We start from the raw sequence: 15,837 nt of genomic DNA, 5'->3' as shown, positions 1-15,837 counted from the left end.
CTAACCAAGACACACAAGCTCATCTATTTTTACCTAACAGGCAAAAACACTACCTCCTTCTGACCAACAGGAAGAAAATAACAAACTATAAAAGTTGAGCATATGTTTATAGTTCTCGCAGTTCAAACCCTTTGAACCAGAAATAACAGACTGGAACGTAGGCAGCCACCACTGCCGTCTGCACAGCACGCAAGCAGATGGACCACTTTGCCCGTGGCTTCTGGACTTCAGAAGAACTGTGAGCACTTACTCATCCCAATGCCATGCAGCTGCCCCTTCCCAGTGCAGCATGTTAGTGAGAAGAGTGGGAGAGACATCAGCTCACCTATCACCCGGTGGTTGAAGTAGTCTGGCAGCATTCGCTCACACACAGCAACCAGCAGCCAGAAGGCTTCTTCCTCTTTGGCATATAACAGCAACACGGAGGTCAAAATGTTCATTGACTTACAAGGGCAAAGAAGAAAATTGGGATTTATTAGCAACAGCAAAACCTACTGGCAAAAGCTAAATGACAGCTAATTTAAAATAAAAAAGTAGCCTAACATGATTTAAACAACTGACAAAAACAGCAAGGGAAAGGTAATAGTGAATGCATAATTGTAACCCTAGAAAGACACAAAGGCATAACAAGTTTTTCCAGCTTACATATGCTGCTTTTCATAAGAGCAATAGGAAACAACTGAGAAAATCAGAGTACTGGATTTGCCCAGATGCAAAGTAGGTAGCTGACAGTGCAAGATGTTTTGGGGCTGCTTTTTCCCCTCCTTGTTTTTGTATTTCAAAACAAGATAGGGGATCTGGAACTTTTGTGAAGTTAATCATAATTCAGGGAGCTGCACTGAATGCAAAAAAAATCATTAATTTAGGTGACAGCTGGGTAAAGCACTTTATAATTTGTCATCAGTTTTGGCAGAAAGGTGCAGAACTTCATTAAACTTCTGTCCCAGTGCTCTACATGAATCTTGTCTATGCAGGCCAGCTCCCTTTGCACTGTCTCCAAGTATTGCACAAGTAACTCACTCATCTCAGAAAAAACAGAAGCAGCAGAAACATTTTTCCCTTCTCTAACTCTAAATGCAGTTTGCAGAATGCTGAGGGAGTACTTTTGTTAGGCCAGTGTCCTAATCTGCACACTTGTTTTTCAAAGTAAACCACATTTAATACTCAAAGTTATGCATTTTCCGTAACTAAAAAGATATTAATGTTCAAAAACACTGTTAAATAAACTCCCAAGAGAGCAATAAAGCTGAGAAAGCAGAAAAGAGTTAAAAAAAGGAAGAAAGAAAAAAAGCATCATTATCCCACTGGGAGCTTTTCACCTGGCAATATCCAATTTTGGGGTTCCTGTGTGCGTACGCAGTCAGCACCCTTCTGAGCGCCGCGATCCCCGTCTCGCTCTGGAAGGCCGGGTGCTCAGGCAGCGAGCGGTGGAGGTCGCGCTCGATCTCCTCCGTCGCCATACAGCACTTGCCCATGGAGGCCTCCACTAAATGTATGTAGTAACCAGGATGGGAGGCGAGATCTGTCACAGCATCTAAAGGCAGCCATAAGAAAGGAAGAGGAAGATGGATTAGGACAACTTTAAACAGCGTTGTGGGAATTGCTGCTCAAAAGGATGACAAAAAAAAAAATGTTTTTCCCCAAGGTCCATGAATTCAGTGAATCTCCAGAGCTAAAAGAAACAAAGTCCCAGCAGAATACATGTCTTTAAAACCCAAATGAGTATTTGCAAAGCCTATATGATGCAACAGAACACAAAACACCTTTATACTGACACTGACCAGAAAAATACCCCAGGAGAAAGTCCTGCTGGGAAGGATGTGCTCAGCACCATTCATACCCTCCAAAGTGAAAAAAAACCTGCAGGAAGGACTACATCTTACAGAGATTTGAACATCTCATGAGTCAGATTGAGGCCTAAACTTGAGATCATATTGTAGGAACTTACTGGCTTTGCCAGATCTATGGACAAAATGAGTTGTTTTTTTCCATCTTTAGTTTCTATTATTCCTGCCAGCATTCAACACGAAGCAGGAGCAGAACCACCGACTTTAAGATGTCATTATTTTGCAGTAATTTGATTTGAGTAGGCTTAAATCAATATTTTTGCTACAATCTAATTGTTCCTCGAAGAAGAACATCATTTCATGAAAACATGACGTTAATTTTAAATTACACAGATGAAGCAGATGTCATTTACATTTTTCTGCACGCCATGTCATCACGCCCTGAGACAAAATTCTTACCAATCTACCTAGGTACTTACTTACTACCCTATTTCAGTACCCGATCAGCTGTCCTCCATAAGCACTACCATAGGCCCCATGCAAAAGACATTTAATTGCCATTGGGAGGTGTCATGCCTAAATGTCTTGCCATGTTCAGAATCAGATATGGCTAGAGCCAGCGTTTCTAAGAGTGCCCACCTGAAAAGAGCAGCCAGAGTTTGCCTCTTAAGGATTCGGGGATTCCCATGGCAACAAGTTTTCTGATCTTCTCTGTGCGAAACATGCACACTGTCCTGCCATATTCTACAAAATGGTCATTCCACAGGCTCTCTTTGATTTGCTCCCTAGACTGCGAACGAGAAGGTATCTTTTAAAAGAACAAATCATGTACATGTGAGAACTTGCAAACAGAAACGTCTTACATGTGAGAAATTTTGCAAGATATTTCCATTACCAATGGACACGGGAAGTCTGCTTTAAGAAGTAAAACTTTCCCCATTTTGCTTATGTGATTCACCACACCGGGGAGAGCAGAACTGATCAGACAGGGAGAAAAATGATAAACATTCACCAGAAAGGAATGAAGGGAGGGAGAAGAAAAAACTCCAAGCAAATTGAAAAGCAGCTCTTCCCTATTTAGTGCACATGTAACTTCTCCAGCCGTTATGGAGTTTGTCATACTAAAATTACCTGTTTCAATGTCATCACAGTTTTGTTTTTTTTTTTTTTTAAGAAAGAAAAAGAAACTCCAACAAATTCCCCCAAATTTTACATACCTTTCCAAAATCAAGGCCTGCCACTCCCGACTGATGAAAGTCTGATCTCAGTGCTTCTGCATTCAGCATGTAACTGCTCTCCTTGTCGCATTCGCTTCTGTCCTTGCTTTGTGCAGCCTCTGTGCCCAGACCCTCGGGCTCACAGTCCCCGAGCACACAGGTGGATGTGAACTCAGGAGTGTTCTGCAGTGCAGGACCAAGGAGGGTAACAAATAAGAAGAGGTTAAGAACTGCCTCCCAAACAGTGTTCAAGACAAGCAGCAGCCTGCCTGCCCATTCCTCCAGACTGCTGAGGCCTCCGTGAAGGGCAGCCCTGTCCTCCAGCATATCCACTGCTCCCCTCAGTTTGGTGCTGGCCCCAACTGTTCCCTCCACACCACAGCGCTGGTCATTAAGGAAGGCATCAGACATCACCAGAGCAAAACTGACCCCTCAGGAAGACCAAAAAAAAATAAAACACAGAAGTTCAGTACCTGCTTCTTATTTTGCAGGTTGTTACACTGCACTGGGTTGCTGGAGTTCACTTCCTTTAGCCTCTGGAGCAAGTTCTCCACCAGCGTATCCCGGTCCTTCAGCTCAATGAACTGAAAGGCAGTCTTACTCCTTATGCTAACAATGATGGGGTTAGGAAGAAGACTTGTGTCCTCCATCTTCTCTATACTGATCACCTTTCCCAGAAACATGACAGAAAACACATTAGGCATCACCTTTACAGAAACGCCTCCAAAATTCTGCAGGTACACAATGCACAAAAATGGCACTCACTTGCACACGTTTTAAATGTGGTTATTCATATTGGCTTTGCTTGGTCAGACACATCCTGCCACCCAAAGTTGATGGTATCTTTACAAGCTCAAAGCAGGCAGCAAAACGTATCCCAGCTGTTTATGTTTTGTTTTGCTTTGCTTTTATTTTGACTTTGCCACTCACTCAGGAGAGCAGATTGAGGGGAAAGATAGGAAAGGGGAATGATGGTTAAAATCAGATTTAGAAAAGGATCAACTTGACTTGGAGGGACGGAGCAGAACATTTACTTTCACACTTTTGAAAAGAGACGAAAACAGTTGTTTTGATGTTTCTGATTAGATATATAACACTGTTCTTTTATTGTTTTCTATTTCTGTAACAGTGGCAGATAAGTTGCTACGGTTAGGATATATATCATTTGGATGGTACTCTGTTATTAGCTGAGGATGAAAGGAAGGCTTTAATTAAGAGATCATAACAGCCTGGTATCCACAGCAGATCAGGTAGGTGTTTACTGACAGCTCCCTTCTCCTCCTCTACTCCCACCATCTTCCCATGCATCCTCCCTTTGTTTAAATAAGTCCTTAATTTCATGGAAATTTGGCAGATCATCAGTGCCTCCGGAATATCCCCGTTTTCTTTCTGCCCTACAGGTTTGCAAAGTACACACGGGTTTACTAGAGTCTGTCTGTGGAGGGAGAGCATCAACACTTCTAAGCACTGATCCCGGGTAAGGATGCTTTCGTATTGATGGATTGGGTCTGAGCTGAAGTCTCCATCAACATCCGAGCTGGATGTATGTGTTTGTGGAGCTGGGAGGGGAGCACTGCCGCAGTCTTGGATGGATCAGACTCTGGCCTTGCAGTGCTCTGTCCTGCTGCATTACCTGCCCATACTTCATGTGAGGATCATGTTAACTCCCCCAGACATATTTCTAGGAACTCATGCCATAATGAGTCCCAGAACGAACTTTAAACAATCCTGTAGGCATCATATACTTAAGCATCCTGCTCTTTTCCATCAAATGATAGTTTTCAGGTGAATCAAGTGACACAACAGTGGATGCTGAAAGCAGAAGGTGGCAGATACAGACTTGAAATTAAGCAAACAAGCAACTCTACCTCTCTAAGTGGGATGATAACATTGCAGCAGCCGTTTTCTTTGCTGGCAAAACAGATATAACTGTCTGAAGTATACATTCTTCCCGCTGTGTGACAGCGACTAAATGGTGTCCAGAGAGAACAGTCTACAACTTCATGCAGCTTCTCCTTCCTGGGCAATCTGAAGAAAGCCCGAAAGAATTCATTTTGTGCTCTGGCTTCGAGATCCCTTAGGAGAAAACATCAAGAGCAAATCACAGGACCCTGAAAACGAAGGCACCAGGTGCAAAGTTCTTCTTTTTATTCTCACTGAGAACAAGGGATACAGAACAAAAGCAGCATGCACAGAAATCTTCACTGCCTACGTGAGCAGATCAACAAAAGAATAACTTGGAAATAAAAAAAATAATCATCATCAACACTTTTTTTTATCAATAGATCAAAAGCTTGAATCACTAGAAAATGAAAGAACACAAATTAATTTAAAACAGCTGGCTTTGTTGTTGTTATTATTATTACTTAGCCATACATCTTCTCTGGCTGCTCTACCACTTCCCAGCCTCAAAGAGTTACAGGTTTCAGTGCCCAGGAGATAACTAAATCTTTCATCTGATGAACACAGGTTGAGCAACAGAGATTAGCTTTGTGTTCCTGCTTTCCCTTCCCAGTAGCCTTACCAACATCACCCCAGGGACTGACACCTGCATTCAAAAGCGATTCGTTTGCTCGATGAGTGCTACCAAAGTGGTCAGTAAGAGAATAGTTAAGGATTTACATCACTGCATCATTGGCTTGCAGAGGTATCAGCCTCGGAACAGTTATAAATGCAAAGCAATTACAGGTTCCTTAGACTCAGGAGGGAGTAACAGCATCAGCTACAGCCAGTTTGGATTTGGCTTGCTTCCATTCAATTATCCGCATTTATGTTGAGAGAAAGAAGAAAAAAAGTACATTAAGCTTTCACTGCTGAACTATGGTAACACCGACTTGGTTTGGGGGGATTTTTTACCCCTCCATTTTTCATGAGGAGTTCTGCAGTAGTTCATACGCTCAGCTATGCAGTTCCCTTAGAAACAGGCCCTGGCTATTAGCTCACCAGCAGCACTTCCAGAAACTTTAGGACTCCGATTCTATCATTTTCTTTACAAGTAAATTTTTCCAAGCATGACTCACCTTAGGGGGAAAAAATAAAAAGAAAAGAAAAAAAAATATATATATATAAAAAAAAAGAAGTTTGGCTTTGTTCCACTGCAAGAATTTAAAGCGTGGGCTGAAGTGCAGCAGGGAGTGGTACCTTGTAGCTGTAAATTCCCTCTCTGCTCCTTCCTTTGCCCTCCTCTTCTGCAAACACCCTCCCCTTACCCCATCCCTGCTGGTTAACAGTAAGAAGTTTACACAGATGAGGCCTCTGCTTCAGCAAATAAATCACTTGCGTGTTTTATTTTGGTTTCATTTGCAAAGAAAGCTAAAGCTGTGTGAAAGAGGGAGATCAAGAACAAACTGAGAAGGGAGAGGGGCGGATCTGTCTGTGTGACCAGCAGAACAGACAGACTGCACTTGACCAGCACTCGGCTGTCGTTTCCTTCTGAAGCATTATCTTCCTTCATAAGATTATCCAAGGAAAACAGACAAATAGCCTCCTGTTTTTCACAAAGAACAAAGAGAAACGCTCTTTGTGAAGGAAGACAAAAAGGCCGCTCCGAAGTTAAAATTCCACAGCAAACGAAACTCTGATAAGTGCCTGCAGAGATCTGCTATTGTGACAAACCTAGATCAGGATATGCCTCCTAGTTAACTCAGCACAAAAATATTTTCCATTCCTGCACGGCACAGATGAATGCTGCTGATAGCATCTGCAGTCAGGTCTGCGCGGAGCTGTTCTCTCCTGCTATTGTGCTGGGAAGGTGAGACCCTACCAGAATGTACACCGTTGTTGCGATTTCCATACCTTTATGCCAAAAGATGCATTATACCCAAGGATGGGAGCTCCGTTGAGACAGAGGTTGTCTGTTATTTAGGAGTTGACTCTGATGCTCCAAAATCTGCAGCTTCTGTCCAGTTCTGGGTGTTTAGGATTTTGCTGCATCTCTGGAGGCTGCAGGCTCCTTTCGGACAAGATCCTAGCTACAGGTTTTTAACTGAAGCACGACACTTTCCATATTTGAAACCAAGTAAATTCGTCAAGCAACTTTCACCAGGGCGCAGCACCCAACTCCACCTGCCCCAAATCACCTAATGGGAGAAGACTGCCAAGCCCAGCATCCGCAGCATTGCCTGTCCCCCATGACCCATGAAACGGGGTCACCTCAGAGACCTCACTTTACTCCTGAGAGAAGTGCTGAAAGAGGGGCCAGCCTGCTGCAGGGTGGGACCCCAGAAAGAAAAATGGTAGTAGAGGAATGAAATAGAGTCAGCACTTACTGCTGCGGGCTGAAATTAAAGGTTTTTATTATAATGTGGCACACCATGACAATATTTCCTGCTGGGCAGATAAATTCTAGGGGGTATCATAATCTGTTGCCTTCAGAAATGGACAAACAATATTAGGGCTGGTTTAAAATAAATAAATAAATAAATAAACACTAACAAATTTAGCTCTTAAACAAGACAGCCAATTGCATAAATAGGATAACAGCAAATTCAGCCCAGGTCCCGCAGCTTCCATTTTGAGTTCCACAATACCTGCGGCACTGAACAGACACACAACTTTTCTACCTGCTGCCCAATCTATCCAAAATTTTATTTCCAGCTTCACCATTTTCAAGGTGGTTTGGTTTTGAAGCAAATGCAGTACCTAAGAAAAGAACGAAAGCTATCCTCACGTAGAAATATGTTGATCAAATGTTTATACACGCATCAGAAGAACAAAAGGCTAAAGGATGCAATTGCTTTGTTCCCTGCTTTTCAGAAAAAAGTCAGCAGTTCTCTCCCAATGCAGTTCCTGACTTGCACACTGTGGGGTTCTCGCACGGCCTCCGCCTCCGGCACTTCAAAGGGACTGCAAGTCTGAACTGCGATAACTCCTCGTGTGTGTGACCCATAAGTTGCCTTCCAAGAGTTTTAAATGAAAGGAAATAGCACGCAAAACTAACAAAACACCTAAAAGTATCAGGACACTTGAAACGATGTCCTTGCTGTTGCATGTTGTTGTTTTTTTTTTCTCTGCTTTCAATCCAACAGAAGTCAAGTTGGCAGGATTTTAGCCCTGCTGAGTCACTCACTGCCTGTTGCCAGACGAAGAATTATATGGCATAAAGTTGAGCAACAGAAACGAGGAAAAAAAAATCTGAACAAACTAGTTGACCTCCTGCTTTTAGAGCACGATTGCTGCCCTGCTCTTGCTATTCAGACTCCAGAAAACTCTTGGGATTTTGAAAGCGACACATCCAGCGATACGCATCTTGTTTGTTGGAGAACCCACTGAATTCGTGTGGCAAGGAAGGCTTCTCACAAGCAAGGCAGGAAAAGTCATCTGACGAATGCCAACGTGGACTTGTCAGGACAAATGTTAAACCAAAGTAATGCCCTGATGTAGCAGGAACACTGGACTTGTAAATGCAACAGATGTTTTAGCCATGCCTTATGAAACTCCTAATATTTCCTCACACAGGAACTAATAAAACTAGATTGTAGTGAAAAGCTGTTGTACCAAGCCAGCTGAAAAAGAGTGCCCAAAAGGCAGTCCTCAAATGCTCACTGTTGAAGTGGAAGGCTGCATGGAGAGGACCTCCTTGGGCGTCTTGTCCTGGACTGGCTTCTGCTCAGGATTTTCATTAGCAACCATGGAGCAAAGATCATTGTTATTGCACCTGCACATGACATGAGCCTGACAGAGACAAATGAGCAAAAGAACAGGATCAGAATTCAGGACGGTGCTCACAAACTGGAGGGATGGTGCAGAAAAAAAAAATAGACAGAAGGGTTATGAGGAAACATTAACCAAAGATAAGCCAGCAGCCTGATGTTGCTGGGAGGAAGAGGACCGCTGCACCAGGCTGCAGAGCAAAGTCTTCGGCTCCTGAGAGGCAGCAGGGCAGTCCTGGGGCTACAGCTGGGCCAGGAGCACTCCTGTATCCTGCCATTGCGTGCTTGTAGCACTACAGGATTAATGACAAATGTCCCGAGAAGAGGGACCAGAAGGGCTAAAGACAGGATGGGTGACAATCGTCAGGATAAACTACAGCAGAGCAGCTTAAAGAAGGAAAGCAAAAGGAGATGCATAACCAATCTCCAAATGCACAAATGGTTGCACTGAAGAGAGGAAATCTAATCTCTTCCACAGTACTGGATAGGACAAGAAGCAATGTACTCAAAAACCCACAAGAAAGATCCAAGTAAGAAAAAATGAAAGCTTTTACGATGGTATGGCAGTGAAATACTGCTGTGGGCTCTGGCATTTATGTTTCTGGAAATCCTTAGAAACAGGTTAGGCAAACATCTGTCAGGAATGACATGCAGAGATAATCCAAACCCTGCCTTTGCCAAGCAGATGGAATAAAACAAGATTCTTCCTCAACACATCTTCCGTGTTCCTCAAGGTTTATGGTGTTCGTGGAATTAATGCAGACTGAAGTGATATTCATGATTCAAAATACTTCAAACAGTTTCTGTTCAGCTTAGATCAGTGTTAAAATCCTTCTTTGCTTTCATATAAAGCAAAGCCATCCTTACTGGCAATTCAGTGTCAGACGTGAAGAAAAGAAACCAAGCTGGTTAGAGCCTGGAAAAATGTATTCTACTTTTGAAACCTTACTGACACCAGCATTAAGCTTTTAAATCTTGTGTTCTGCTCTGGCCAATTTCCTCTTTACATCTAAGAAATGCAATGAATATTCTTATGTCCTGAAAGAGATGGAAATAAGAAGCACAAGAAAAGTATAGCAGAGTTTTTAGATACCTTCTTATTAGGAAGGAAAAACAGTTACTTCATATTCCAGTAAAACTGTATGACACGTTTGAATATGTCTGCAAGAAATGGCATTTACAGTTATCAAACACCTTTACTTCATTCCCTATGGCAATTAATTTAATTGCCATTAATCCCTATGTAATCCATTGTTCCAAGCCTTATTCTTTCATCAAGTGGCATGGAAACTTGTATATTAACTTCTTTGACTGTGGCCACGATACAATTCGTGTCACAGGCTGCCAGTCTGATCTGCCAGCCTCTCAGAGTCTCGTCCTTGCACTGCTCAGCAGGATGACCCCAAGAGCCTCAGGGAGAGCAGCAGCTCTGTTTTTCAGAATGTATAATACACAGTCCGCAATGACATTAAAAATATATTTTTTAAATGAAGATATTGAGATGAGCCTCTTGCAAAAGAAACAAAAGAAATCTAAAGCAACTTGATTAATGTGACACAGCTGGAATAATTTTAATGATGTGTGCATTACTGCTTTCATTTTAATGCACTACTATGTGCTACCTAATCATGCACAAGAATTAGCAAAGATAATTATTAGGGAAAATGTCAAGTGGAAAATAATTGTTCTTGTAGTACTACAATGGTTTCAGAAAAAAAGCAGCAACAAAAACCTCACAGACCAAAAAAAAGAACTCACTCCCCAAAAAATGTTAGTATTAAAAACCAGTTTATCTACTATTCAAACTACACTCTTGCTTAATCACATCACATCAAAGTAGCTGCTGAAGTGTGACAAAGGGCACCAGAAACAAGAGCTTATCCAGCCACTACCTCTCTAATTCCCACAGAGGAAATGGGATTTCAACATCTTCCATTTTTTCCTTTCTGCTACCTTCATTAACAGCACATCAGTGTGGTTAAGAAAACTTGCCCTGGAATTCTCCAGCAATCACATTTTCATCCTGTCTTTTCCTATTCCCCATGCCTCTCCTCTTTTTTTTTTTTTTTTTTCCTTTTAAGTTGGAAGGAAAGAGATAAACCTGTTTGAATAAACGTGTGGGATGGTTTCTGTTGCTTGTTTGCCAATAGACATACAACTTCCCAAAAATCCCATGAGGTACTTACAGGTTGATTCCCTGAGAGCCCCCGTATTATTGCAGTTATACTTTTCACTGTAATTGTAACTTTAGGTTGGCGTTGTGTTGTTTTGGTTTGGTTTTGTTAGTTTCCTGTTCAGTTAATATATTTGATTCAAAGACTTCTTTGGGAAGAGGCAACAATGAGTTAAAATCAGTAGATGATGAAAACATCTCCCTCAGATTGTTACATCTCTTATGGATTTACTTTCCTTCTTTTGTGGTTCTAACTTTTCAGCCCAAAACCAGGAAGGTGTTGGAACTGTAAGGCATGGAAGTGGGCTTCAATGCAACCTATTACTCAAAGTCATATCTGACATTACTCAAAGTACATAAACTGCATTTCTTTGGCCAAAAGCCTGCAATGTTAACAATATCCAGTTACACATACATGGTGAAAAACAATGACAGCCCTTGTGTTTTAAAGGAGTCCAAGCTATGAAAAAAAGCCTGTGAGGAAGTTCATGGCTGCTCAAGATTGCATCAGTCTAAGAAATATCTCAAATGATGGTGTATCATGGATGAAACGCTGGTGTCAGTCATTTTCCTGACAGTGTGTACGTATGAAATTACAGGGAAAGTAAGTCTAATTGCTTTTAAAGCCTTTATGAACCTTTGCAGAACTGTTTAGCTGAGAAGTACGTGCAACACAGCTGCAAAAATGCCCCTCAGAAACGATATAATGGCTACTGGACATGTGTCTGTTTGTTGGGAAATGACACTGTGCATTCCTTGTGTTTTGCCCTGGAAGGAACACCTGGCTAATTCCCTGCACACCTCTGTCAGGATAGGAAGGAAGAGCAGGAAATGGTATGAGTCAGGAGTGGATAAGCACTCCAGACACACTCCATTCAGAAAACACGTATTTTAGACTGACGTGTTGACAGTGGTGCCCCAGGCAAATCCCAACTTTGGATATTACATTCTGCCCACCTAAGATTCCTCCCTGCCGTTTCCTTTCACAAAAATATACAACACTCTGTCTTGTGCTGCTGCCAGGGAAACAGTTACTAATCTTCTCCCTGAGCACCCAGTGCATTTCTGCCGTGGGAGGGGAATGCAGAGATGCATTTCAGGGATGCGGCGGGTAGAGCTGGCATCAGCACATTACTCTGTTGCAACAGCCTGGGTCTTTCTGGGTCCTACAACTGCTTGCTAAATCAGCTGTGGCAATCCTAGTAGGATTAGTCCTAGTAGGATGTCCTAGTAGGACATTCCGTGTATCAGGTACCATCAAAAGCAATAATTTTACAATTACTGCCCCTTCTACAAGGAAAAGTAATTTTAAACCAAATAAAAACTACAATGATTTTAAAGGAAGAAAATAAAAATGGGAGAAAAAAAAAAAAAAGCATTTTGCACACAAAATTTCATGATATACTGCAGTACAATATAAAATCTGTTGGTTTTTTTTGTTTGTTTGTTTGTTTTTCCCCAATCAGGTAAGCCTTTAAAGCTTTACCCAGCCAACAACGCAATCCACGAAACCCATTCCCGACCCCCCGCTCACACAACAAAGAACAACTTCGCTTTTTACCTCTTGGTAATCTGAGTAGGATCCTGGAGGCCTGGATCCAGCTCGAAGATCTCGTTATCCAGCAGCCTTCGGAGCGTCACATCTGCCAGCTGCTCCATGATGCGGAATGCCTCAGCTATGTTGAGGAACGTGGAGAAATCGCGTTCTTTGTTCGGCGTGGTGACGCGGACGGTGTCGGTCATGAAGACGTTGGAGGTTCTTTCCAGCTTCTGGACCTCAACCCAAGGAATGACAAGTTTCACTGCCGTTGCAGGAAGACCAAAAGCGTGTTAGAAGTTCTGTTTAAATTGATCATATTTGGGAAATAAACAGATTCAGAAGGAAATGCAAACAACAGAGGAGAGAATCATCTTTAAAGACCAAGGAAAAGATGAAACACCTGGTATTACTCTATGCCCATGTGCCTTTATTCCAAAAGACTGCCTTGCTGAGAATCCCCCCCCCCTCAAAATTTCACCTATATTCATAAGAAATGCTAGACTGAGGAGTCCTGTCTGCCAAAAACCTGCTGCAAGCTTTTGCTCTAAACTTCTTACCAAGTCATTTCTGCAGCTTTCTTCTTTACTACCAGAAGGAACAGTGGGTTTCAAGAGTAGGAAGAAAATAGGGAAAGGGTCTGTAATCTTCCAGAAGTAATGTTTTAGGCAGGTGGCAAACCTATTCCAATTACATGGACAGTATTTTAAATTTAAAAGAAAGGTAACTACCATGCAAAAGGAAGTTTTTGCTCATGGACTTTTTATAGGGTTTAAGACTACTATAAACAGATCATCAAAGAAAACCCCATAGGCATTGGGATATTTCCATTCTGCTTATTTTTTCCTTAAAAGGTGTATGGGCAGATTTTGCCCTAAACTTTAAATGCAGTCAGAGTTGTTTATGGAAAAGAAAAAGTAGAGGACACTGTTCTCTATACTTAAACACTCCAGCAAATCAGATAAACACAGACAACTTATTTTACATATCCACTAAAAGACGTGACCTTCCACTCTCCTATGAATCTCTGGACAGAAATTAGGCTGGAAAAGACTTAAAAAGGCTTAGATTAAATTTATACTCAACTGTTGGACGCTTCCCAGTATTCTCTGTGCCAATAAACTTCAAGACTATACTCCCTAACATCCCTGGCTGGTCTCCTGATGCCAATAAAATAATAAAAAGACAGTAATAACAAGCATTGTCATCCGTACATGACACTTATCCATGATCATTAGTTTTATAAGCGGCTACCCTCAGCAAGTTTTTCTGTATTACAAGAACCACAGCTGTTGAGATTATTTGCAGGTTAAATTTCTTCTTACTTAAATAAAGCACAGCTGCGTCAACACCCACAAACTCTTGTGAATGGTCCCAGAGTCATCTGGATCGGCACAGCCAAGGGAAGAAAGATTAACCAGCACTGTAGCAATAGCACCATTGTTCACGCAGGTCAAAAATGTATAGCCTGTGCAGTGTTTGTCATAGAAACAGCACAGCACGCTGGAACGGGCCCGACTTCTGACAGAAGGTACAAAGTCTTCAAGTTAAAAAAAAAAAAAAAAAAAAAAAAGAAGAAGTTTAATGAAAAAAAAAATGTAAAGAAACCCTGGCACGTCCTTGCAAGAAATCTGACATTCTAATCCACCCAAGTTCTGCAAATACTTCGAAGCTTAGATAAAAGGGGACTTGTCCTGAAAATATGTTCCATGTAGTCTATGCTCACATAAATTTCATGACAAGCTGAAAACAGGTTCCAGCATTGCATTCCAGGTCATTTCAACATAAAATAAAAACAAGGAGCAGGCAACAGACTTGCCAGAAGCAGGAGATTTAGCACTTTGCCTATAAAGAGATTTCAGGCTACAATTTCGGGGAATTTTTATGGAGTTAAAACACATAAAAGAACTATTTTTATTGAAACTCTCATATTGTGGTGGTGTTTTTTTTTTCTTCCCCAAAAAGAAAGGGAAAGAACACAATACATGTGATTTATTAGCAATATTCTCTAAACCAGGTTTAGCCAGATTTAATTTGTGATTGCTACCTGAAAACAAGAAAGATAATAAATCATTCATTCTACAGATGAGCAGTAGCAGCTTCTCAAATAGCAGTAAGCAGAACTATGGTAAATCGGGAGTATTCGATGTAATACAAGCATTTCATAAATGTGTCAAAATACTGGGTTTCAAACAGAAGCCATCATCTTTATCAGAAGCAGTGAGCTGGGAAGCATCTCAACATGAATGCTTCCCAGCAAGCTATGGAGTTTTTTTGGATTTCACATTTCCATGAAAACACGTGGAACACAAAGGCAATGCCACTGACTGGAACAGGGAATGAGCAGCTTTTTTTCCATGTTCAAAGTAAAAGGTTGAAAACACATAGTTTTTTTGGCTTTTCTTTGTGTTTTCATAATGAATTATTATTGAAAGGGATGAGAAACAATTTCATCTTCAATAGCAGAGTGCGATGCTTTACTTCCAGTATCATTTAATGATCTGTGATATTGCATAAACAAAACTTCTGGAACAGTATAAAGGATTTTTCTCCCTACTTCCTCCTTCCCCCATTATCTATCATTAATAAGCATTATTTTTGCTTTGTGTGCTTTGGCAGACTGGCTATCTCCAGTTTAATGAGAAAAAGCCTGCAATGATAACAAGGAGAAACAATTCACAAAGGATATTATTTGAGACTAAACAGAAAACAAGGAGATTAAAAGAGAACTCAGATATCTATAATGTATCAAGAAACTCCACCACAGTCTTGCAAAAAGAAAAGATAAAGCAAAACTCAACTTCTGTATTTATAAGGAATAACAAACTTATCCGTATTTTAAATCTAACTCTGCCACCTTTTGCAGATATGACAAAATAACTGGCCTGAGATAAAATAGGAAGAAAGAACCTCTAACTCTAGCTATGTCCTTGTATGTTTTAAGTCCTAGAAATTGCCAGTTACTATCTTTCTTACACTTATGTTAGTGCACTTTGTTTTTAAATCTACAGTTTTGTCTAGCCAGCCCCATTTTAAACCTGGCCAGTAAATGCTAGTGTTTTCCTAACTGCTATCACTGATTTATAAATTCTTGCTCCACTCACAGTAATAGAGGTTTATATTACCGTCCTCAGTGAAGCTGCAGCAGGATGAAGAGGACTCAGAACAGCACCAATGTCACTGCTGTGCTTCCTGTTCTATTTTCAGTCCCGCAGCTAGCCTCACACATTTCTAGCACCACGCTCTCTTCCCCAGCCAGCGCTTCCTTTTCTGCCTTGCAGCCTGTCCCTGCGCTCGCAGCGGCGGTGCTGACAGCGGCTGCTGGTGTGTTCCCATCAACGTGGGAGGGACAGTTCCTGACTGACCGTTTTCGGCAGTAAAACTAGCTGTTGGAGAAGATGTAGGAGGTCTGCTACATTTTAAGCCTGCTTCACGTGAAAAGAAAAAGAACTGGAGAGCAACCGTGCCTGCG

At 41.5% G+C, this 15,837-nt stretch overlaps 1 protein-coding gene across 4 annotated transcripts in view; it reads right to left on the bottom strand.

Moving 5' to 3' along the window:
• The window catches only part of TBC1D8 (TBC1 domain family member 8), a 46,552-nt gene that overhangs the window by 12,117 nt on the left and 18,598 nt on the right, over nucleotides 1-15,837 (bottom strand). For 2 of the 4 annotated variants that reach the window (XM_082758911.1, XM_082758912.1), the window contains exons 5-11: nucleotides 12,390-12,630; nucleotides 4,873-5,080; nucleotides 3,478-3,672; nucleotides 3,005-3,187; nucleotides 2,427-2,577; nucleotides 1,320-1,534; nucleotides 326-443 (exon numbers count right to left, since the gene is read on the bottom strand). In XM_082758911.1, coding sequence (XP_082615037.1) covers nucleotides 326-443; nucleotides 1,320-1,534; nucleotides 2,427-2,577; nucleotides 3,005-3,187; nucleotides 3,478-3,672; nucleotides 4,873-5,080; nucleotides 12,390-12,630 — 1,311 coding nt within the window. The remainder of the gene's footprint in view (nucleotides 1-325; nucleotides 444-1,319; nucleotides 1,535-2,426; nucleotides 2,578-3,004; nucleotides 3,188-3,477; nucleotides 3,673-4,872; nucleotides 5,081-12,389; nucleotides 12,631-15,837) is intronic. The other 2 variants (XM_082758914.1, XM_082758913.1) reach the window with 2 other exon arrangements.

The sequence above is a fragment of the Aythya marila genome, assembly GCF_965140915.1.
Source record: "Aythya marila genome assembly, chromosome: 1".
NCBI classification, from domain to species: domain Eukaryota; kingdom Metazoa; phylum Chordata; class Aves; order Anseriformes; family Anatidae; genus Aythya; species Aythya marila.
This window is presented reverse-complemented; position numbering and strand designations above follow the sequence as displayed.